This window comes from Gobius niger, assembly GCF_951799975.1.
Source record: "Gobius niger genome assembly, chromosome: 2".
Lineage (NCBI taxonomy): Eukaryota > Metazoa > Chordata > Actinopteri > Gobiiformes > Gobiidae > Gobius > Gobius niger.
In genome coordinates, this window is record NC_136853.1 from 30514731 (window position 1) to 30539241 (window position 24511).

The 24511-nt window shown below is 41.8% G+C and overlaps 1 protein-coding gene across 1 annotated transcript; it reads right to left on the reverse strand.

The window, feature by feature from the left end:
• LOC306959345 (uncharacterized protein) lies at nucleotides 1–24112 on the reverse strand (the record flags this gene model as incomplete). Its single annotated transcript, XM_079551433.1, has 11 exons — nucleotides 1–492; nucleotides 1189–1258; nucleotides 5176–5273; nucleotides 5350–5460; nucleotides 5542–5612; nucleotides 12205–12426; nucleotides 16674–16779; nucleotides 18141–18217; nucleotides 19468–19629; nucleotides 20892–21044; nucleotides 24010–24112. The coding sequence occupies 11 exons, from the start codon at nucleotides 24110–24112 to the stop codon at nucleotides 241–243; spliced, it is 1425 nt and encodes a 474-aa protein (XP_079407559.1). The 3' UTR covers nucleotides 1–240.
• Between the last annotated feature and the right edge of the window lie 399 nt (nucleotides 24113–24511).

The window sequence follows — 24511 nt, forward strand, 5'->3', positions numbered from 1 at the left end:
TACATCTAATTGGTAAAATATGACAATTTCCTTCTCGTTGACAGACAACAGTTATTCATGCTGTAAAAGGTTGAGTGTTTCACATGTCACAGTGCAGTACAGTGAAGTCATTTCAGGACCATAGACAGCTCTTCAGCTGTACTTTCTGAGTCAAAGAATGTCAGACATTTATGAGTAATATACGCGCCAGAGCTGCAGTTTCGGTTCAGAGATGCAGGATAGTTGTGGGGATATTTAGTGTCATAAGTGGCTGAAATCATCTAAAGGGTTGGCAATGACAGACCTGTGTATGAGCATAAACAGAGGCAAATGGGCTAGAAAGTCCAGCAGATCTAAAGGGGGAATGTGCTGCAGCTCCATTCTGATGGCAGCCTCCTGCTCTAGACAGATGCCCCCGGCCTTCAGCTCTAGAATCAGTTGTTCTGGACTGATATATTTTTGTTGGGGCATCCCGTCACTTGTCTGCTCCTCCAGGAGGCAAAGGAACAGCTTCTGTATGAAAACACACACACAACATCCAGTGGATTAGTGTTTTTGTAGATATGGGTGTACACAAATGTCAGTGAGGATGCTGCGTGTGCCACAAAATCAGACTCGGATTACATGGGTCTGTTTGTGGCCTTGTGTGAGTGCACCTGTTTGCACAGTTAATGCAGTCAGTCGAGGTAATAATTGTTGGGGGAGGAAATAATCCCTCAGGCAATCCGCCTTTTCTCCCCGCCGCTCTCCTGTTAACAACCCTATCTCTAACAGCTCTATAATTACACAGTCTGCCTACCTGTCCAGGGGTTCACTTCACAAACCTTTTCGTAAGGATCCAGGTGGAGGCCCAGAATGAGTCAATCTAAAATGTGCTATGTCTGAGGCTGATTACAGGCCTGGGCGGAGTGGACGGCATGTACACTGCTGGGCACTTTAATGAGATTAGGACCATGCTAATCTATGAAAAGGGAAAAGCAACCTCTTTTTTTTCTCACTGGCTCACTTCCCTGATTTCAATGAACAAGGGTTGAGTGGTTGACATAAAAAGCTAGATGCACAAAGCATACTTTAGAATTGGTCTTCATAGCCTTCCCCAGTGTTTGTTTTTGACAATTACACAGAAATAAATAGGAGCATGGAGTGCATTGTGTAAAATAAGAACGATTTTGCGTATAACATTTGTAATATATACAAATATATTAGTACCTTTGCCTTGAAGAGCTTTACTTCCAGAGAACGAAAGTCTATACTGCTGATTAGGGAGCGCATAAACTCACTGAAAAAGAAGATACATACATTAATAAACATAATAATATGAAACCAGAAAACTAGAACTTTTTCATTCCTCCAAAACAAATTCTGAAAGAGACCTTGGAACTGGGCGGGTGATTTTTGGCGGGTTTATCCCATGCAATCATGTATCTCCAGCAGTATGATGGTAAAGTGTTCTGAGTCTATTGTGGTTGCTCACAGTGGCTAAACAATGCATGGGTACACAGACATATCCCGCCAGAGTAACGGATAAAGCTGCACTGATTTGGGGGTGCGGGAACGGAGAGGCAGGATGAGCCGTGTTCATTAGATGAGGAGGGTGGGGAAAAACAACCAGGGCACACTCTGCTGTGGTGTGCCCACTGCTAACCCAATAAAACTAGGTCCACTTAGATAATTGGACGGGGACACAGCGCTCTCATCCAGTGTGTGGCATAGGCATCTTCGTTTCTTCTATAACGAGCGCCCAGTGTTAATGAGCCCCTCCTCACAGTGGGCTGAATGACCTGTTAGTGCAAAGAATGGAGAAGCGCTAGGCCATTGAGTGCAACGTACGCCTGAGTGGTCCTGTACTGTCATTGGCCCTTGTCTGCCAACCATAATGTGAGCAGGGGCTTGATGGGTATGCAAGGAGACAGAGCAGCTAATGATCATTAATTGCACTTGGTTTGCAGTAAAAGAGTCCAAATGCTGGTGTGCTGAGGGCATAAACACAGGGCAGACACTGGTCATGAACAGCGAGGAAGATAACCGCAGCCTAACCCATTTTCTTTGTCAGAACTCCTGAGGCACCCTGCTGAGGCCAAAACAGGCGACTCCTCACGAAATGCCCAAAATTGGAGCGGCTTTCAGACTGTTACACCACCAGAATACAATATTGATGCAATGGAAGGATGCAAACATTTACTGACCTAGATACATGTGGTGTGCATTTTTTACAACTCAGATAATAGACGATGCAAAGTTCTGAAATGTAACTTGGTGCAAATGAGTTTGAAAAGTGGCGAGAGTTTATTTGTCCGTGGAGGGAGTTGCACTAGTCAAATCTGGAGAAAATTAGGGCATTGGTAACTTTGTGGAGATCTGAAGAAGTGAGGATGTTTTTGCATAAAGCAGCATCGGGGGGGCTTTTTTAGCGTGGTTTTGTGATATTGTTGAACAGGGGGCTGAGGTGACTGTGAATATGAGCAATTACTTCAGATTTGGAGGCGTTGAGTTATAATAAGTTCTGCGCCATCCAAGTGTTCACGTTGTTAAAGCAACACAGTATAGGTTTCCAGGGTCGTTTGATCTCAGTGGTATTTGTGTGTCATCTGCATAGCAATGGAAGGTCATTATGGAGTGCCAATCAATCAATTAACATTTATTGACAACACTCATGGGAACTCATGGGAACTCATTCTCCATTGGAAAAAGGTGGCTTCCCCTCTACAGGTCGGTAGGGGAGTCCTTGCCTCAAGTGGAGGAGTTAAGTATCTCGAGGTCTTGTTTACGACTGAGGGACGGATGGAGCGTGAGATCGATAGACGGATCGGTGCGGGGTCAGCAGTGATGCGGTCGCTGTATCGGACTGTCGTGGTGAAGAGGGAGCTGAGTCGGGGGGCAAAGCTCTCGATTTACCGATCGATTTATGTTCCCACTCTCACCTATGGTCATGAGATTTGTGTAATAACCAGAAGGACAAGATCGCGGATACAAGCGGCCGAAATGAGCTTCCTTCGCAGGGTGGCTGGGCGCCTTCATGTCGAAAGGAGCCAGCTGAGGCTAGGGCATCTGTTTCGGATGCTTCCTGGTCGCCAGGCATGTCCTATTGGGACAAGGCCCTGTGGAAGGCCCAAGACACGCAGGTGGGACTATGTCTCCTAGCTGGCCCGGGGTCCCCCCAGAACAGCTGGTGGAGGTGTGCGTGGATCGGGAGGTCTGGGCATCTCTGCTGAGACTGCTGCCCCCGCGACCCGGCCCCGGATAAAGCAGAAGAAAATGGATGGATGGATGGACTCATGGGAACGAAATGAGAATAGAAACAATTAAGTGAACAATAATAACACACGTACCAACCAGAACTCTGCGCTCCTCTGACCACACCTCCCTCGTCACTCCCAAGTTCAAATACAAAAAGTATTGAGGCCGGTCATTTGCCGCCCAAGGCCCAAAGCCCAAAGCTGTGGAATGCACTTCCGTTACAGCATCGAAACATCTTCAGAAAAGCATTCGATACATAGCCACTGACTTGACTGCTGTTTTTATGTGTGTGTGTGTGTGTGTATTTATTGATGTCTATTGTGATTCTTGTTTTTATCCTGGAAAGTGCCCTGGGCACCTTCTGGCTGTTGTTTGGTGCTATACAAATAAAATTTGATTGATTGGTTGACACATACCAACAATACAATTTAATTAAATCAGCCCATTTAAATTTTGGAAATGTAATATTGTAGCAAACGTTTTTTACTCTGTTGTATAGATCTGATACATTTCAATTGGAGCAGTGTGAACTGGGCGGGCCCAACGTGCACTGATTGTCAGTGAAACAAACCGATCAGTCCAATTCACAAAATATGAACTTAATATAAACCAGGGCGCGGAGGAAAAACCCTTGACTACTTCATCCATGATTAGTTTTGGCTAATAACTTCTGTGCGTGTCACTGGTGATTGAACTACAACATAGTAAAACAGTGAGTGACGTAACCTTGTCAATTTTCTGTGACAACATGATTGGTTCGGCCTTGTTAGAGGATAACATTAAATCGCAATTTATCATACTGGGTCAAGCTGTACAGTCGTACTATCTCTGTCATAGCCTTGACTGTGGTGCTCAGGCGCCCACTCTCAGCCACTGAATGTTTTTCTTGCATGTCAGTATGATTTATCCCTTTTCTGTGGAAGCATAGACAGACTTGAATGGTAGGACTAGTGCAATGTCTCGACATCCAAGACATCCAGACTGCTGCCGATTCTTCATCAATCCTCTCGAACACCATTGTTAATTCTCTAACAGGCCTCAGCCGCCGTCACTTGTTTACCGTGTATCTCCAGACCCACCTTCTTTCGTGCAGAAAAGAGGTGGGTGTGGTTTACCAGGCTAACTGAAAATGGCAATGAAATCCTTTCTGATTCTGAAGCAGTAGGAAATGTTTATGCAGAAAAAGTCAGGTGCTCATGCGGCAGGCGTAAGGGACAGATGAGCCAAGTCTGAGACCAAAACAGCGTTGAGAAGAAGAGGTCATTTTTAAATAAAGTTCATAAAGTGAGTGGGCTGTACTGTTGTGAGCGAAAACACAAGGAACATGAAGTCCGTGTGGAACTGAGTGACTTGATTTAAAAGTCTTACATGATCTGAAAGGCTGATTGTATAACTACTGTGGGGCTCATTTCTAATCTTGGATTATAGACAACAGGATTGACAGGTAAGAGGATCAATCTAGTTGAGTTGGCAGAGAAGACAAAAGGATGCTATTGTCTTGAGAAAAAGGGGGCATGACTTCTTTTGGCTTTAATTTGAATCATAAAGCTTTTGTTCGAGGTTTAATATCAACATTCATGATCATTAATATAATTGGCTTCATACAGAGCAGAAACTATGCCTGTTCAGCTTCATTCAGTCTAAAGCACAACACAAAGAAGTGGCCGTAAATCTACGGACCCATGACCCGACTCTGTCCTGACTGAGAGGGAGCTCTCACTCTGGGGCCAGTGCAAAAGGAGCGCGCCTTGACCCTCACAGACCTCCGGAGAACCATAAACCCTCAGGCATGAAAAAGCTCTGTGTGTGGGAATCTGCAGCATATGGGCACTCACACTGGGCATGACTGACATTGGGATAAAGGGCTGCAGACAATCAGAGCAATAATTGGAAGTCTGCACAATGGAAAAAGCAGGACAGTGAATTGATTAAGAGGATTCATGTGCTGTGGTCACTCACTCCATGGTGGCAATCTTTTGGGCAAGACTGGCAATGACTGCAAACAGCCTGAGGTCCACAAGCCCATCGGTCACCCTGAAGTCCACCATCTCCAGAATCTGAAACATATGAAGCCATTCTTGTACATGACTTGTCTGTTTGTAAAGCAAAGGGTAAAGGATGTAAAAAACAAACCCTGTAGACATAGATCTCTTCCTCTTCAGAAAGCAGCTCTGGAGGAATGATGCTTTTCAAGGCACAGAGAACTTGAAGACAAGAGATGTAGCCATCCCCATCAGTGTCCTCCTAAAATGTGCGTTGAACAATAACAACACAAATAGTGTTGGAATAAATTGAGAGGGGAAATAAAAGTGATCACATACTCACTTCTTCAAAAGCTTGTTTGTATTCAGCCAGTTTCTCCTGATTGAAAATGCAGTATTTGGCCAAAAAGTCAACTGCACAGAAAAAAAGCAATGATTTTCATCTTCACAAATACAAATTGTTTCTGACATCCATACTGCCTGTTGACACTGTAGAACACGGGACAAGTAGCTCAAGGCTAATAATGATGTGAAAGACATAAAATGTCAGTTTCACATTTTATATCATGAATACATTGGTTAAAAATATGAACATTTCTAATCCAAATTCAAAGATGATTACACAAGACAAGTTTAGCGAAGCACCTCCATGAATATTTCATTAAGCTAATTCAGAAAGGGTAGGATCAGGGGGGCTCCCAAAAATGGGGGCTTTTAAGCTGCTGCCACTTCAATTTAGAGAATGAGTCGTCTGAATAATAGATCCATTCATTGGAGCGGAGAAGAAAGAAGAGCAAAAGAGTTTATTTCGGACCTACAGCCCTGGACCTCTGGGGTTTCTCTGCAATAGCAGGGGGCTGCTTGTATCTGCCATTTATCAGCTTATGCCTAATCAAAACCAGCCATTCTGTGGCCTCATCTTTCACATGCAAAATATTACATTCAAATCTAGACTTGTTGAAGCATTGATCAAAAACATGTGAGGCTTTGCACATCTGTTTGCAAATATCTATACAAGCGTTTAGTCCCAACTGAGAGCACAAATCTCTGCTTGAACTGGGATATGGGCTGTTCTCTGAGGACATGGATATTTACATTTATCCATCGTGAATCGCACAGAGCAACTTTCTAAAGTGAACAGCCCAGCAGCCGAGGGTGAAAATCTCCATAAGCACAAGTTGAGGATCAAGGATGGCACCTGCAGCAGGCAGCAGTACAGCTGGACAAGTGTCCGGTCATTCTGGCTATATACATATATTGTACCAGAGTTAGCCTTGGGCTAATCTTTATCAGCAGTCCAGTTGTAGGGTAAATAATTAAATTGTATAGAATTAAAAATGTATAGAATGTGTATATTCTGGGCCTGCATGTTGATGTAAAGTACGTCAGATGAACAACACAAACGCCTCCATGGATCAAGTTTGTCTAAGTTTAAGATAGAAATCAGTATTAAGTCTAAACGCTTTCCACACAGAGTCAAATGTATAGGATTTAATAGGAGACAAAATCTGTATTAGATAAAAAAAAACAAATTATCATTTTCCGCAAACCCTCTAGTCTACAGTGCATCCAAGAACAGAAAATATATGTAACTACATGCATATGCCATACCTAAATACATTCTCCTTTAAGATACTCTATGCAAAGCTACATGTATAATTGGCTGACATAGGCATCTCACTGTATTGAGAATAACTGCTGATGCTAAACAGGACAAGGAAGGGATTCTCCATTCTGCTTAGACAGTCTCAGAGGAGGCCATGGGTCTGAGACTGAAGGGAGCACCCCGTCTACTGGACAATAGGTGCAGTGGAGTGAGAGATCGAGGGAGGAAGCAAAGGCGGGCAGAGCCGAAGCACAAAGCCCAGGCAGTAAAGCCTCCTGCCTGATAGCCTTATCTGATTCCACTCCAGCGCTTGATGGCTTTTTGTCACCATGCCTTTAAAGCGCACAGGTTGAGCCTTTAGAGTGAAGCCTAGCAGAAAATGTTAATCAAGACCAGGCCTGTTTGTAGAAAGGCAAGAGAAAGGGGAGAGTGATTTTGCTTAGGCCATAATCTGTAATGAGACCAAGGCGATTCAGTTGCAATTGAGAGAGGAAGAATAGGGCCATGATGATGATGATGAGCAGGGAGGTTCACTCTTTCAACAGAGTTTGTTTTCCAGTTTTGTTCCCTTTCTTTTGTAGAGTCAAGACTTGGGCACTGGTGGCAGGCTGTAAACAGCCAGGTCACAACTCATTTAACCCACACTTGGATGTCATTTTCCATGTCTGCAGCTGACAGATGAAAAACACTCTGCCTTTCTGACAAATATTCTTAGTCCCCTGTGTATGATTAATACCTCCCTCTGCAGACAGTCTTGATGTCAAAAGAATACCTACAGTAAGTACAAAAAATACATTAGTCAAAATAGCAAATAAAATGTAAATGTTTAACGCAGCACATGGTACGTCTTTCTTTAAAATAACAACTGAGCAAAGCTCGGAAATGAAACCAGAATATTGCCAGGTCAACCCATATAGACATCTTTTGTTACACTCATGTTTCCCGCTTAATCACAGACTTTTTGTTTCTGCTCATCCTCAACACTGGACGGTGTCCCATAATTCCTTTAACAAAGGTCATATTGAACAGCACAGAATTGATGACCCCCTTTTTAGCAGCAGGAGAAAGACAAGGAAACATAGCCCACACTGAGCCAATGTATGAGACAGTGGATTTAGAGCAAACTGCTGGTCCTTGTCACGCTGTGGCGACCTGTAACTTTACTGTATAGAGCTATTGTTGAGTTAGAGAGACCATGTATAAATGTATATGTCCATATCATGAATATCTACTGCAAATGATTTGTATTGAGAGCACCTCACAAATAGTTCTCACTTTGGACAAAATGAATGCATTATTTTGAAATTTATTATTTATAAATCAGTTTATATGGTTGATTATTTTTTGTATTGGAATAAAAAACAAACAAATACAGTTAAGACAAAAACAACTGCTTGTAGTATTGTACAGTAGTACTATACAGCAGGGGTAAGGTGTTTGAAGATGCACGTAGCATCCACATATTAGAGTCCCTTTATATAACGTGTGTTTGTTCAGTCTCCGGTGTTGAATCCTTCTATGTGTTTACAATCAGTCCACAATGACAGGGCAAACAAACAGCTCACCTATTGATGCACGGCTGTATGCAGTGTACCCACTGTATTCAGGAGGGAAAACAGCACGAGAACAGGGGAGAGAGCAAAGTAAATCTGTCAAAGAGTCTATTATACTTTGTCCAAACAGAGAACAACCTGCACAATGGCCTTATTAATGGCACAAAGTCAAGGACCGGAGGGCAATAATAGTAGATGATTTGGCTTTGTGAGGTTATCTCTGCTGATCTGGTATTGCAAACAGCAGATGATTCTGAGTTTAGAGGTTGTTTGGGTGTGTTTATGGCACGCTGCGTGAGCTCAGAAAGCATGTGTTGTGGTTTGTGGTGAGGCCAGAGACAGTTTGAGCGAAGCAGCCAGAGGCAGGAGGGCAGCCACTGCGTGTGTCTTTGTTTGTTTTTCTGAGGCTCTGCCCACTCCTTTTGATGTGTGGACCAAACATGCACATCCATTTATTATGGCATTTGGAAAAGAGTAATGGGATGGCAGCCTTTATGAAAAAAGAGTGAAATAGTGCCACACTGTAATAAGTAATTCAGTAAAAGTCCTGTTTTATTTTATTACATAAATATAATCACATTGAGGGCCATATATTGTGGTATGAGGCAGATTCAAAGGCCAGGCATTTTACTAACTTATAATGAGGCTATTGATTGGGAACATTGGCTGTGACTGATGAAAACCATAGAGGGTCACAGAGTTGAATGGCTAGATGAGTACATGAAGTTATAGAAAGCTGTGTATGGGGGAGGGGCTTCTCCATTCTGAGTCTTTTGGCCAGTGTTGGACAAAACGAGACCAATTATGACATGTTCGTCGTTTTCAGCACCTAATGAGGAGCAACATGGAACAAGAGAGCACACTCAAACAGACTGACCTCCGGAATAATAACGGCTAAACAATGAGTGATGAGTTTTCCTCAGCACACTTCAACAGACCACATACACGCAAACTTTTTTTTCCTAATTAGCTTTTACATTTTAGTCTGCAGGGCCACTTGATATTACAATACACAGTGTACCTGTGTCAAAAGAAGACATACAGATAGACTGAGTGAGGCTGTCCACTAATCAAGTTGTACATGAATACAAGGCTGCTCACTCACGGGTGAACTTTGACCCAGATGACTTCTACAGAAGGTCAGCTCCTTAACAATAACCATAGGTTTGCTGACTGTTGGAGACATAGACAAGGGCAATTAACGCTGCTGCATTGAGATCAGCATCCAATGCAGTAAATTACATTTAGTATTGTATGTGATGCCTGATTAAAGATATAATGTACATACAGACATGATTGTTTTACAATATACAGTTGTGCTCAAAAGTTTACGTACCCTGGCAGAATTTAGGATTTTTAAAAAAAAACATTTTCAGAGAATATTAAAGAAAGTACCAAAGTGACCCTGATCAGAAGTTTACATTCCCTGGTGATCTTGGCCTGATGCACCCAAGTGGACACAAATGGGTTTGAATGGCTACTAAAGGTAAGCATCCTCACATGTGACCTGTTTGTAATTATTGTGTGTTTGTATAAAAGGTCAGTGAGTTTTGGGGTCCTGACAGACCCTTGCATCTTTCATCCAGTGGTTTCTGAGTCATGAGCAAAGAAAAACAATTGTCAGACGATCTGCAAGAAAAGGTAGTTGAACTGTATAAAATGGCAAAGAGTTACGAAAAAACATATCCAATGTACTCAGAGTATCAACCAGCAGCGTTCAAACTCTAACACAGGATTCTGTTGAAACCAAGTCACCAGAAGAAAACCATTACTTTGCAAATGTATCTACTTGCAATATGCCAAACAGCACAGAGACAAGCCTCAAAATGTCATTTGGAATGATGAATGAAATGGGACTTTTTGTCATAAACGGTACATTTGGTGGAGTCAACAAGGCCTTTGATGAACGGGGCACCACTCCTACAGTGAAACACAGAGGAGGATCACTGATGTTTTGAGGATGTGTGAGCTTCAGGGAACTTGGTCAGAATAGATAACAGGATGAATGCAGCATGTTATTAAAGAATAGGAAGGAGGAAAAGTCTGGAAGCTGCGGATGGGACGCACTTGGACGTTTCAACATGACAACGATCCAAGGCACAAGGCCATGTCGACCTCTCATTGGCTACAGCAGAATAAAGTGAAGGTTCTGGACAAACTAAGAGTGAAGAAAAGCTTATGTGTTATCATTCAAATCCCCCCCCCCCAAAAATGGCCAAAAAATAAAATCTGACAGGGTATGTAAACATTTAAGCACAACTGTAAAATAACTGGACTGTAAAATCAGGATCTCAGATTAAAGCTACGTAAAATAAGGCAAAGTTTACTGATTTTGTGTGTATCTGGAAACACATGTTTAGTGGCTACTGTCTACTTTTATTCAAACTGACATTATTATTATTAGACCCCAAGGGAATCGCATCTGGAGTCTGAAATCACAAATATTCACATAGCAAAAATTCACTGATATGTAAATAACAAGCGTCAAAACTAAGCACTCAGAGAGATTTAATTTTGGGTTGGGTCTGCAAGAAAAAATAATAAAAGATGGCTCTGTGGAGCCCCCTGAAACAGGCAGATTATATGGGGCCAACGGGACCCCGGCCGGAAAGATGTCATCGTACAAAGAAGAAACAGGGCAGGGACATAGACCGAATCAAGACCCGTAAAAATTATAATATGGCCCCGCCCTAAAGTCTACAGGACGCCGATCACATTGGCACGGAACCAAGATCGTACCTCTCGATCTTTTGACATCTTCTCCCCGAGTTTTCATTAAATTTGGTCAGAACATTTCAGACCCATGTCCAATTAAAGATTATCATTTACACTTTTTAAAATAATGGCTCATAAATAAAGGCTCATATCCTTTACAAACGTTATTGGATTGCAATGGAGCCAATACAGCGTGTGTATATTTCCGAGCTGGTAATGATATGTAAATTAAGCCACTCTCTCAAAAAATGGCTCACTGGTGCATCCCCAAAGGTTAAAAATTAAAATAAAAAAATCTGATAGTTATGGACTTCTCTGTGAACATACTGTATCAAAGACACATCACTGAAACTCATGCCCTTGTGGCAAAAAGAAACAAACAAATCAACAATCTTCTGTTCTGTTGGTTTAGCCGCAGAGAACAAATTTGTCTGCGGATTTTGCCTGCACTCTAGTATGAGCAACTCCTATATTTCTTTATAGAGAACAATATTTACACACAAAAAGGTCTGATACACGGCTGTCAGAGCTTTTGTGCCTCTGTCCACCTGCCCAGTCTCCCCATCATTAAGGCCACTGCGTTAAAATAACAACCCTATATTTCAACTAGAAATGCTTAATGTAATGTGGGCCTATGGAAAGCCACACAAACAAAGGCTTTACAAAAGACTCTGGTGTTAGCTGATCGGCTGAACAGAACAGTTCGCCAAAAGAGCTTTTACTAAACTCATACTCACTCTGTATAAGGTGAAATGAGGCAGAATAGCGAACGCTGTACCGTCCTGTCTGTTCTCATTTCCGTTATCAAATTACAGCACAAACCTGCCCTTTCACTTTCATACAGGATTACCGTATACACACTACAAATTGAGCAAAGATATGCATCAGTCAATTGCGCAGTGTCAGTCTTAAGGTTCGGAGGAAAAAAATAGACTATGGTTTGTGTGCCCATCGTCAGTGGAGCACTGACAGAGGAATGATATGTAATCAACGGGCATTAAACTTAGAGTGGAATTAAAAACCCTTCTCAACTATTTCAACAATGTTATTGTGTGCAGTTAAAAGCTTCTTTAAAATGCAGTAAATGCTTGTGTATGTCTCATTATCAAAGTAAAACATTGTTTAAACTTACAGTCTTCAAAATTGGAGTGACCTTTGCAGCTTGCTGGCCGGTGAGGTGAACTGTCCTGCAGTTTGGAAAGCATTTTGAGCACCTTCGTTTTTCTCTCCTCCCTCCTCCTAAATCGGTCTTCTTCAATTCTTTTCACTGTTGAACATGTTTCTACATCCTCTTCATTTAACCTCGAATAATTGGACTGCGTGTAAAATATCACCCCCTCATCCTCCGAAGATCCTGAAAAAGAGAATTCAGCCTCATTATTAGGGCTTGCGTCCCACTATTTTGAAAAACAAATGTCCAACCAAAAAAAGCGTAAATATTCATGCTTTGCCTTGCAAATGATTATACAGCAGAACCCTTTAATCAGTATTACTCTCTTTCATGGTCTTGCTTCACATTGCACTGTCTGTTCAAAACATTGTGTATACATTGTGTATACATGTGCATACTGTTCTTTTGTACTATTGTTGTAATATACATTTTTTATTGTAATGATTTTGGGGGTGGGCGTTTATAAGCTTTTGCTTCGGCCCACTCCTTTTGAGCAGAATTTCAACTGCTCAAATAAACAAATAAACTAAACAACAACAAAAAATAAGGAACGCTTCCCTCAATCAAACTTAAAGTTGCACTGTGTAACATTTCACTCAGTAAATAGAACAAAGCACAAATACACAGACTTTATTTCATAGGTGTTTTTATCCTAGTCTTTATCTTAAGTATCGTTGGGGTCTCGACGACCATTAGGTAAATGTTTTTGATTACAGACTATTGTTTGGAGTTTTACGACAATTAAGTTGTGACGAAACATATAACATATAACATATAACATATAACATATAACTGGGAATGTTGTGCAATGTGGCTTTGAGCAATTTGTCACAACTGAAAACTGCCTGAATCGCCCACCGCTGCATACAGATTTTGTCCCCTTATGTCTAGTTATGGATACGATAGCTCCACATGAGTTGTTTTGAAAATTCATAAGAATTCTCCATAGCTTCACTCATGAAAGCTTGGCTTTAAGGAAAAACTTATGAGAAGACAACAGACTAAATGTGTTAACGTGTTTTCATCTATTTTGTGGGAGGCTTTAAAATGTCAGCAGCATCGATTGATGGAGCCATGTCTCATTTGACAAGCCGTCTTCCACCACACTGCACACAATCACATCAGACTATGGAGGCTCGAGTCCTAATGTCCCCAAAACACACACAACAATTCATCTTTAGAATTCATCCATTCATCTTTTCCACCAAAATAATATATAAATCAAGTGTTCAGGCTTTTTGATATGTAACATCAATCAAAGCCCTGTGTAAAAGGAAGTATAGATTTTAATTTAATTGGCCTTAAAAACATAAACAAAGTAATACATTTACAAATGGGGTTCCTCACTAAGAATAAAGTGATAATAAATGTGGCCAACACATTTAGTCACTTATCTACAAAAAAAACAAAACTGTATTGACAGAATTTAAGATTTTTTTGATTCTGTATGCTGTTTCTAACCCTTTTCTGTATTGTCCAAACACTGCTTAATCCGTGAATGTTATTCATTGATTACTGGTCACTTCAGGCTGGAAACAAAGCAGGTTTCCATAGTGACCCCAGAGTCTGAACAGTGCTGATAGCTGGATTTGGCTGTTAGAGGCCAAATAAAATCTCTACACCGATTAACAAAAGGGCCACCGGATAAAATACAGATGCAGGAACTGCCCAAACACACAGTGGCCTTCAGCGTGTAGGACACCAGACGGACACAAGAAGGTCGGACTTGTCACCTTTTTTGCGTGTTTGAGAAAGGGATGAGCATCGGCAAAACAATCAGAGGACCAGACCTATTCACAGATGCCACCCAGAGCCTTTACTTCTCTATCTCCCCAAAGAATAGGGGAATAAAGCAGGATGCATGAAAGGGAAAATCCGCACCAAATCATTATTCATGGGTAAGGGATTTCCCATTCAGGACCCCTTTATTGTAGGCTCTCCCGATACGTCATCCCAGCCTTGACAAGTGCCAATCAAAGCTTGAGTTCTGTTTTTTTTAGGGGAACTGAGATAAACTGAGGAGATTTGATGGATTTGGGAGACAATGACCACTGCTTCCACACTGCGCTGACTTACACACAATAGTGGTATGGCAACACTGACAGTGTGTGGTCCTCCGGGGCCAAACGATCCTGCTCAGTACACGACTAATCTCTGTTAGCAACATCCCGATGTTTCCCTGGTATAATCTGTGCTGTAGCTTCCTCTGTCCAGCCACAACAATCCACAAGGGTCAGTTCAGATTAGTGCTCTTTGTGGCCCAGCAGAGAGCGACATTCATTTGTATACTAACATCTTCAGTAACAGCTGAATGCTAAAAACCACAATGACCGGCATGAGGGATGGAGGGGATTAATCTATCGTTGATGAGAAAAACTGGATGAAGATTTGTTTTTATGAGATATGCAGAAAACGATTAGCTTCTTATTGATTTACGTCTTACTTAGAAACCCCCATAAAACGTAAACACATACAGAGAAAGACAGACAGGAATTTAGCACAACACGCACGTAAACAACTATTAGCTACAATAGCTTTAAACAATATGACTTGTGAAACATACGGCAATTTCTTCATAGTGTAACAACTTCTGAATAGTCACCAAATTAGGATATACAAATGAATATCTCAATCGTCCCTAAAGCAGGTGTGGTCTCCGCTCATCCTCTCTGACCTTATATGGAGGCTGATAAGGGTCATTTCATCCATTACGAGGAGTCACGCTGAAGGTCGGACCCTCACACCTCGGGGTAACTGAATCCCTCCTTTTCACACTGACCATCTTTAAGAGCCGGTCAGACCTCAGGTTTGACCTCTCTGTGCCGCGGTGGTGACCCCCCACCTACTCCTCCCCCGAGAGTGACCATGCCTTTGGCCTCCAAAAGAACAAGGCGACTTTCTCAGTGGTGTCTTCTTTAGAGTGAGGTATAACAGAGTCGTAACACAGAGACAGGCCTGTTGCGACTGTTGAGATGTGCCAAGACTAGTGTGACGAGCGTTAAAGCAGTACTAAGTAACTCATGCCCCTAGAGGCCATATGCAGGTGTCGTAGCATGTTACGTTTTTGCTACTCATTAATTGTCCCTGAGAGTAAATACTACACTGACAGAAAAGACAGGGAGAGAGGGATATTGTGCATCCAATTACACAATGGACATATTTTTTTTTCACTCAGACTTGGCTGTAAATACTGTTAAAGTGGCGCTAGCCCGCAGTTAGCTTTGCCCGTTAGCCTGTTAGCTTCTTCTTCGTGATTATATTAGTGTGTATTGCGCTTCCGACCTGGAGGCAGCGAAGTTGCAAGTGTGGTTTTATGGCCAGAGACACCAGGGGGAGATGAAAGACCCCCCCCCCCCCCCCCCCCCAATCATCCCATTAATATTACCCACAGAGGAACTAAGCAAAGGATTTATTAAGGTAAATAAGTTACTTAGTTCTGCTTTAAAACACATAACTATTTGCACTGAATCACCAGGTCCTCAGCTACATTTACTCAAGCACAAGTACTTTTTTGAAGAAGCTGTACTTAAAGCATGTGTGCAACGAAGTATCTTTACTCTTACTTGAGTAAAAAAAAGAAAAGAGTTGTGCCACTATGAGTACATTTTTATAAAAAACTTCATGTTAACATAAAATATATGTAGTTTGTCCCGCTTTTTCTTTATTTTTAATACATTATAGATGGTATTTTATTTGGAAATAGTATCCGTTGTTTACAGCTACTCACAAATCAAATGAGAATTGTGTAAAAGATAAACAGGCTCCACAAACGTAATTTTGAGATGCAGTTATCCTTATTATGGAGAGTTAGGAAGTAGATTTAGACTATGTAGAGTAGAGTATGACTTGAGAAGGAACTAGCTCGCTACAATATGACATTCCAACATGCTTCACCCTGTATTATTATTTTTTTAACTAAGTGATTGATGACATCTGTCTGTGGGAATACTGCAGAGAACGGACCATTAGCCCCATAACGCTATGACGGGTAGTGGAAAAATGAGCCACCGGTGACAGATGTGGTCAAATGAAGGTGACATGAAATGCTAAGTCTGTGTAGTGACAGGACTTTCCTGCTACTTTTCCAGTGGTTTGTTCAGTAAACGGCACCTGAAGCATCAGTCATGAATGTACACAAGCGGCCACATAGGTGAAGATGATACGGCAACCAGCTGGCCCAAGCAAGGATTAGTGGGCTTAGGTGTACCGGAGGCAAGGGAACGCCAAACACTATGCTGACAGTGAAGAGACAATAATGGATCGTAAAATTAAAGCAGAAAGAGTAAGCTTTTAGCGGATTAGAGCATAATGACTAAGAAAGACTGATTATTCATTGTTTTAGTAATTCAAGAGGAAGCTGCTTTAAGTTGGCACAGTGTACCAAGCAGTTAACTTGATTCTGCACGATATGAGTGGGTAATGTTCAGTACCAAGGCCGAAGTTGCACTGTGAGTCGGAGGATTTCAACATGTTGTACGAAGGGCTTGGGTCAATGATCCATGAACAAGGGGAGCCAGAACCATCTTCTAAGTCATCCTAAAGCAAACACACAAACAAAATATGTACATTTTGAATATGCTCACCTCATATTATGTTGCCATGCCAACCATGTTAAGTAAATGAGAAATGAGTCAAACTGCAATGGAATGTATATATATGATAGCATATATATATGCATAGGCTAGTAGTAAAAACATGTGCAATAGGTTAATCCTCCAGCCATGTGTTTCTGACCACCAGCCTGGCTCCACATCATGGAGATGGGTCCCCCGAGCGCCAGCCCACGCTGGCAGCTCACTGCTCCAACAGGTCGCCCAGCGAGATTAATAAAGTATAACTTAAACTTACCTTCTTCTATGTCACTTCCTGTCAACAAATAACTTTTCTGCCAAACATTTCTTCATTAACATTTTTGCTTCACTGAAATAAAATGATAGTTATTCAACTGATGTTATCCTTCTAAATGTGTATCCTTTTCAAAAGCATTAAAACCACTTTAAGGGTGACTCCTGCTCCTCATTGTGGTTTGGTATAACTGAAGGGAGCTTATTGCTGGGTTTCAGGTGACATTACAGCGTTCTGAAGGCCTATAATATGATATAGAGGTAAAATTATTTTGTTTTTGAGGACATTTTTGGTCGTGTACAGAGAGATCATGGACCCAGTGACTGATATTAATGATACATTTTGTAATTCATAAATGTTCTTTTTAGGAATGACTTGTGAAAGTGTAGTGCTGTTAATAGGAAAAACTGGCTCCTGCCCCCCACTGGGTCCTGTGACATCATCACTTTCTAGAACCTGAAAACAACCAATAGCATTGCTTTTCACACCACACACACACACTTTCTCTCTCTCTGATTTGTCATAAAGAGGAGATTAATCGTAGATTATTCAGAACACCTGCATCCATTCCACAGGACCACAGCATGCTCAAACCCTGGTTACCCTCTGACCCCTCACCCGCGAACCCCTGTCTGATCCTGGTGTTGATGAGTCCTCCAAAAGAGTCCCCCTGTTTCGAGCATTTACCCTGTGGTGACACAACAGCACACGCTCCGAGTCTGACCCCCCTTCGCCTGGAGCCCATGACTGATTAACCACACACCTGCTGCACGCCGCGTGCCCTCTGTTATATTGTGCCTCAATTATCAGCAACAATTTGTTCGGACTTACTGGAACGACAGTTATAAATGCATGTTGGCTCAAGTTTGTAAATGGGGTCTTTTGTATGGCCGGGAGGCTGTCTGTGCCAGGTCTGGAGTTATTGTCCAATTGTAGTTGAACTCCTAAAGGCCTAATGTTTACTTATTACAAAGCTTTTTTTTGTTTTCATTTTGCAAATATTTTAACAGAGGCGGAGCAAAAACAACCACACAAGGGCTAGCGGCACTTACCGGTTTGTTTTGATGAGCTTTCCTTATAGAGCCGCACTTTTCAGAGGCACTGCCAGCTGTGAGGGGCCTCCAAACACCTGACAAGACAAACATATTGTTGCTTAAAGCCAAAGGAAGCAATTGTGCGCACGCAAAAGTCAGAGCACGCAGAGAGGGTTCTCTTATGTACATAAATGTTAGTCCCCGCCACTCATTTTCATAGGTTCTTTGTATTTGGCTCTGTGTGCTCAGTTATGACTAATGTTGTGTATTACCTTCAATTATGTGCCCTAATCTCAAAGCAAATAGTGTCAGTAATGGAGCAATAAACCCCAGTGGAGCACCTGTCTACAGAAGCGTGCCAGGTGCAAACATTGTTCTGGAGTCCAAAAGATGCAATGCACGTTTTCAAAAGGGAAAATAAAGTTTGGAGTTCATTATTTAATGCATGAATATAGTCTCGGTATCATAAATGTGTGGTGCTCTGTTGACTTGGGGAATTCCAACCTCCTACCTGTGTGTGAAACATTTGTAAATATATTCTAGCATCTTTAATAGGCCGACTCAGTCGCTGTGGATTTCGCTTACTTCTAAGACTTGAGCTATCAGTGCAGGATTTTCCCAGGTTAATGATATACTCTGCCAGTTTGATCTTTGCTAAAAAGTCAAAGTGATACACTGTTAACATGTTGTCTGGGCGGCCACACCTTTGGGGGATATTTGTTGTTTTCCCACAAGAGTGTCGGTATCATGGATCTTTTTAAAGGTGAAGGGTAACACCAGAAGTGCGTGCTGCTGCTCACGACTGCACACCTGTTTGACTCCTCCCTGCTATTAAAGTGGCGGTTGTTGCTTATCAAACGATCTGTTTCAAACTGTCAGAAGGATTTGACAGAGCTGGAGATTCCCTCTGAGATTTCCCATCAATGATATGGGATACATCTCCAATCAAATTGATTCACAACCGAAGCAACTGACAGTGAAAAGGGTTTTTCTTAGTATGACTAAACTAAATACATTTGGGGCGACAGTGGCACAGATGATAGAGCGGATCGTTTCAAAATCGGAAGGTCAGGGGTTCGAATCTCGCCTCCTGAAGGTATACACTGTTGTTGTGTCTTTGGGCAAAACACTTCACCCAACTTGCCCCCAGTGTCTGCGCACACTGGTGTATGAATGGGTGACTGGTTCCTTATTGTAAAACCTTTTGAGTGCCTAATGTAGGTGGAAAAGCTCTATATAAGTTGAGACCATTTACATTTTCCATGAAAAACACTTTTTAATTTTCTTATTATTTTTTTTACACCTTTAAGAATGTGATTAAGGGTAAACATATGGCCTCCATTACCATTGTTCATGTCAATATCAGCATAGTTGTCCAGGTCTTCATCCAAGCTGAATGGACTTTGAGGCTCTTGCCGGTTCAGTAAAAGGAGCTGGACACGAGACAGAGAGCCCAGATTTCCAGAGTCACAGCAAACAGTGAGTGCTGCCAGTCCTGGAGAGACATCTGTGAGCAAACACACCAAATGGGGGAATGCCAAGTAAGATCTGAATGAATTGTGTTTTATGCCTGCTCTCAATAACCACAGTACAGAATGCATAAAGGAACAAAACAGGCTTCATGTATAATGTTCCATCTAATCAGTCATAAAAAGTGTCTCTTTCCCTTAGCTTTACCATTTATTAAATGATCAACACGTTTCCCCACATACTTTCTCTGTTTTAAGTCAGACAGTTGTCTATAAGTACTTTTGAGTGTCCCAATAAAGTTCTCTCCTAGTGCATAGACCCCCTAAGGCTCCAAAGTTCTGCTGGTCACACCCAATTAAAATCGGATCAGTGATGGGGCGGCTCAGAGCCTATGCAAATCCTGAGCCTACGCTGCTGGGTGTGGGGCTGCTGTGCTCCTTTCATCCAACGCGATCCTCTGCGGATACTGAGAGTCCCTCATACTTTTCAGATAAAACATAAGTTTAAAAACATTGTCCAGGTGAAAAAAGTAGTACAAGGATGTAGTGGCATTGGTAAAGCAATCCCTTAGAGAGGAAGGGGAATATCGCCCATCACTGAAAAATGACTTTGTGAGGAAATCCCTGGGATACAAGAATTTACAAGAACTTTCTATTGACCAAGGTATTTTTCTACCATTAGACAAGAAACTACTGGCTAATAAGTGATTAAAAAGTCATAAACCCCACGAACCATCCGCTCAGATCAGATGGCTTCCTTTGGACCACACACATTTATATATGACAGCTCAGTGAGTCCGGACAAATTGCGTTAACGCCAGATTCCTGGTTGGAGGTTTTGATCACCCTCCAACTATACAAATGTAAATTATTTGATGTTAATCTGAGACAAAAATATTTGAAACTTAATCCTGAGTCTGTCTCACCCTGTTGTGGTTGCTATAGCACTATTTCCATCACACTCTTGGGTCAGAGGTCAGCAGGGTCAGATTCAGTCTAAGGTCAAGCTATCAGGTTAAACACCTTGTCAGGGATTAGTGACAGCGAGGGAGGTGGCAAATGTCTTTCTGTAGCTCCCTCAAACACCTCCAAGGCAGGCCCACAACACTTTTCCGCTGCCATTGTTTGGCAAATGTCAGCTGAAACAATGAGCTTAGCCATTCCTTACTGTGGAATCAGCCACGAGTCACAGTGAAAGAAACCAGAGACAGAATGTAAGCAAAAAACATTGATGGATAATTACAAATTAATAGCATAAGTAAACATTGCAATAAACTGTCATTAGTGACAAAGGCATTACCCGTATCCTTGGAAGCGGAGTATGAAGACTCAGAGAGCTGGTCCAAAGAGGGAGAGGACGCTGATAAAGGAGCAATAGCATCCAGTTCATCAAAGACCTGAGACTCACGACAGCTCAGCTCAGAGGAGCAACAGGCTGCAGTGGTGCACCACTCTAAAGCAGAGAGAGAAATGGAACAAAAGGAAGCAATGAAGTGATGAATAAAATCAACATTCTAATGAACTTCTAAGTTGGCTTTGTGACACAAAATTAGCCATTAGAACAAATTTTTACCTTTTTAACAATTGTTATTGTAGTTGTTAAATGACAGTTATTTTGAACAGCATCATTTGGAGCTATGTTATTTCAGCAGTTTATTTATTTCAGTTTTCTAGATTTGAACCTTACATCTTTTGGTCCTCCATAATAGGACGTCCAGGTACTAAGTCTGGCCAGGTAAATAATCCATGGAAACAGTTCAAACTCACTCAGCACAAATGGCTAGAGACCTGAGTTGTGGGTGTTATCACTGGTGTCATCACTAGTTATCTTTCCCCTCTCAAACAACAGTTTTACTTTGCCAAGTTTGGAAAACTGGGGATTAACAAGTGGCACAGTTTCTCTAACTGCTGCGTCTTGTCATGATCCTGAAAGGAGCTTGTTGAAGCTTTTGACATAAATATAAATGAAGCTTGGTCCAGAGAAGGGATTATAAATGCAGAGAAAAGCACAGTTGCATTGTCTCTGGCCACACCAACAACAATAAATGTATGAATGCACATTTCATGCACTCAAGTACAAGAACAACACAATGCATTTATGTGCACTTGAGCGCCTCTCTGCTATACTTAAAGGCACAATGGAAAGACTTGACTTGACACTTGAAAGCATATTGCTGCTGTCACTCTGGGCTGAGCGGGGCTGCACTGACTCGGTTTTTCAGGGAGGTTAGGGGTGACGGTGGGAGGTCGCTGCATTTGATATGTCAGACTCAGAGCAGCACAGAACTTCCTCTGTGGGTCTGTCTCCCTGGCTGCAGAGCCTGGAGCTAAAGGCCACAGCAGGCCAGGACAGAGCCCTGCATTACAGGAAAAGACCATTCTCAGAGACATCCGATAATAAGGCAGCAGAACACAAATGAGATTTTCCAGCACATATTGTGGCACAAAACAATACAATGCAATACACGAGATATTTGGTTTAATAAATAACTTTGACTGAATGTTTCTTTCTATCTGATTTGTGTAACATTTCAGAAGAATATTAATTACCCAGCAATGTTTTTCACACTTTAATTTAACCGACACATATGTAACAGTAAATATGCATGTATTTATTGAGTGCTTTTATTTTGAAGCTGAATTTATCTTTTGCTGTGTGGTTTAACTTGCTGTTTTTTAATGACAGCAAGGTAAACCATCTGTCACAGAGGGCAGAACGGGATCGGAAGGTCAAGACACTTCACCCACCTTCCCTACAGTGTCTGCATACATTGGTGTATGAAGGAGAGTGTGAATGGGTGAGTGTAGTGTCTAATGCAGGTGGAAAAGTGCTATAGCGTATACGCGGAGAACATTTACCCCTCATGGACGAAACCAATGATTGGAGGAGCTACTAATTGGCACAGAGCACTTGGAGAAAATACCCTTTTTTTTTTCTAATGCAAAAAGGCTAAATGTATACTGTCATGCTCACAGGAGATGGGAGGGCAGGAGAGGAGAGTCGCCCATTGGGAGAAGAATCAGATGGATTGAGGCCCGGGAACTAAGAAGGTGACCCAGTGAAGCCAGAATGCAAAGTGCAATACGACAGACATGGTGTTGCTGGAAACCTGCCGCTCTGCTCCTGTGTTTTTCAGACTGACTATTATCGCCAGTGACGCACAACAATTAAGGCCCTTTTCCAGAATAACCTCTTTTTTAACAAACTGGTTTTATTTTACACTGCTCACGTTGTTTTGAAGAACCTTTCAGCCAGAGAGTTACTCATTTAATCCACACTAGGTGGCTTTGCTGTGTCATTGTAGACAAATGTTCTTGAGCCATAACCTCACAAATGATGAAATGGGGATTGGCTCTGCTGCATCCCTATCAATATATATCGAAACGGCTACTTTTCAAGTATCGATACCAGGGGAAAATGTCCATATGCAAAATATAGGGCAGCAATGATAAACACAAAAGGATGATTTACTTCATTGTTCTCTGAGTATTGAACTGAGCCACATATCGTTCTAGTTTAGGTTCTGTTTGTGACATGACATTGTTTAATTAACCAGTTAAAGTAACATAATGTTAATGTATATATTATTAATATATAAATCAACCGGTTTTACAAATGCACATTGATTGACATGCATTCACCCATATAAAATGATCAGCATCGGTGTTGACAGTCTAATTGTAACACTTATTACAAATACATAAAGTGTATGATGTGGCAACTTTGTTTGAAATAACTAAAGCTTTTAAGTTATTTCATCAGTGTGATACTAAAAAGCAAGGTATATATGTACAGTAATGCACGGTATAAATAAAGTTGCCTTGCCTGATGCATTGGAATAGCCTTAAAAAACAAGATTTAAGATCTCACAATCCAGCATGTGGCCCTTGTAGCAGATAGACAAGAGAAAATCCCTATACAATCTCCTCATTGTTTTCTTTCTTTCATAAAGTTTCTAGAGGAGTCAGATGTCACTGGCCTCGTCCTTTATCCACACTCAGAATGGTAAATTAGCAGCGGCAGGAAAGCGGCAAAGATATTCTATTGTAGTTTCCCGGCATCAGTAAGCGGCAGTCAGTGTAGATTTATGACCATCGGCTGCACGTCTGCCTCTGAGCCCACAAAAAGAACAGGCATGGGGTAAGCGCGCCTCTGAGAGACAGCACACGAGGCAGGGATCCCAAGTCCTATTGTTGGGGCCCCAGGCTTTGAACAGGGAATCAAATGGTTCTAGCTTTTCATCAAAATGTGTTTTTGTCTGGAGCCTCATTGCAGCATTTCTGAACTAGACCATTTTTTAAAAAACAGATTATTATAAATTACCAACCTTAATTGTATTTTCTGTCACTCTGTTACTCTCCCAGTATAACAAAGTGTATAGAAGTAGGCATGAAGCTGAGCAGGGTGACATTCTTACCTTCGACTGTCGAGATGGGAGGCAGAACAGGCCACAGAGACTCGAGACCACGGACGGGAGAAGAGGGGGACCGTTTAAAAGACAGTGTGTCAGCTGATGACATCAGTGGACTACGATGACTGGAAGACCTTGCACTATGTAGAGTTATGTTGTGACTAAACTCAGCTTGGACGTTTTCAGTGGAACTCTCCTGTACCTTGTCATCTTCAGGTTTACACAATAGAACAGGTGAAGTCAGAGGCAGCAAACGAGCCTTAGTTTGACCATCAAGCTTTGTGGAGATTAGAGAGGAGGTGGACAGGTTAGTCGGAGAATAGAGAGGTAATGATGCATGACGGGAGGCCACAGGTGAAGAATGAACCACTGGGGAACAAATTATACCTTCTGGGCTTGTGCTCTGGGATTCAGCTGTTGAAAGCAAAGAGGGGAATTAAACACAAAACACAATCAACACAAGCAATTAATTAAACATTGCTGGAGAAATTGAAAGAAAATCTACCAT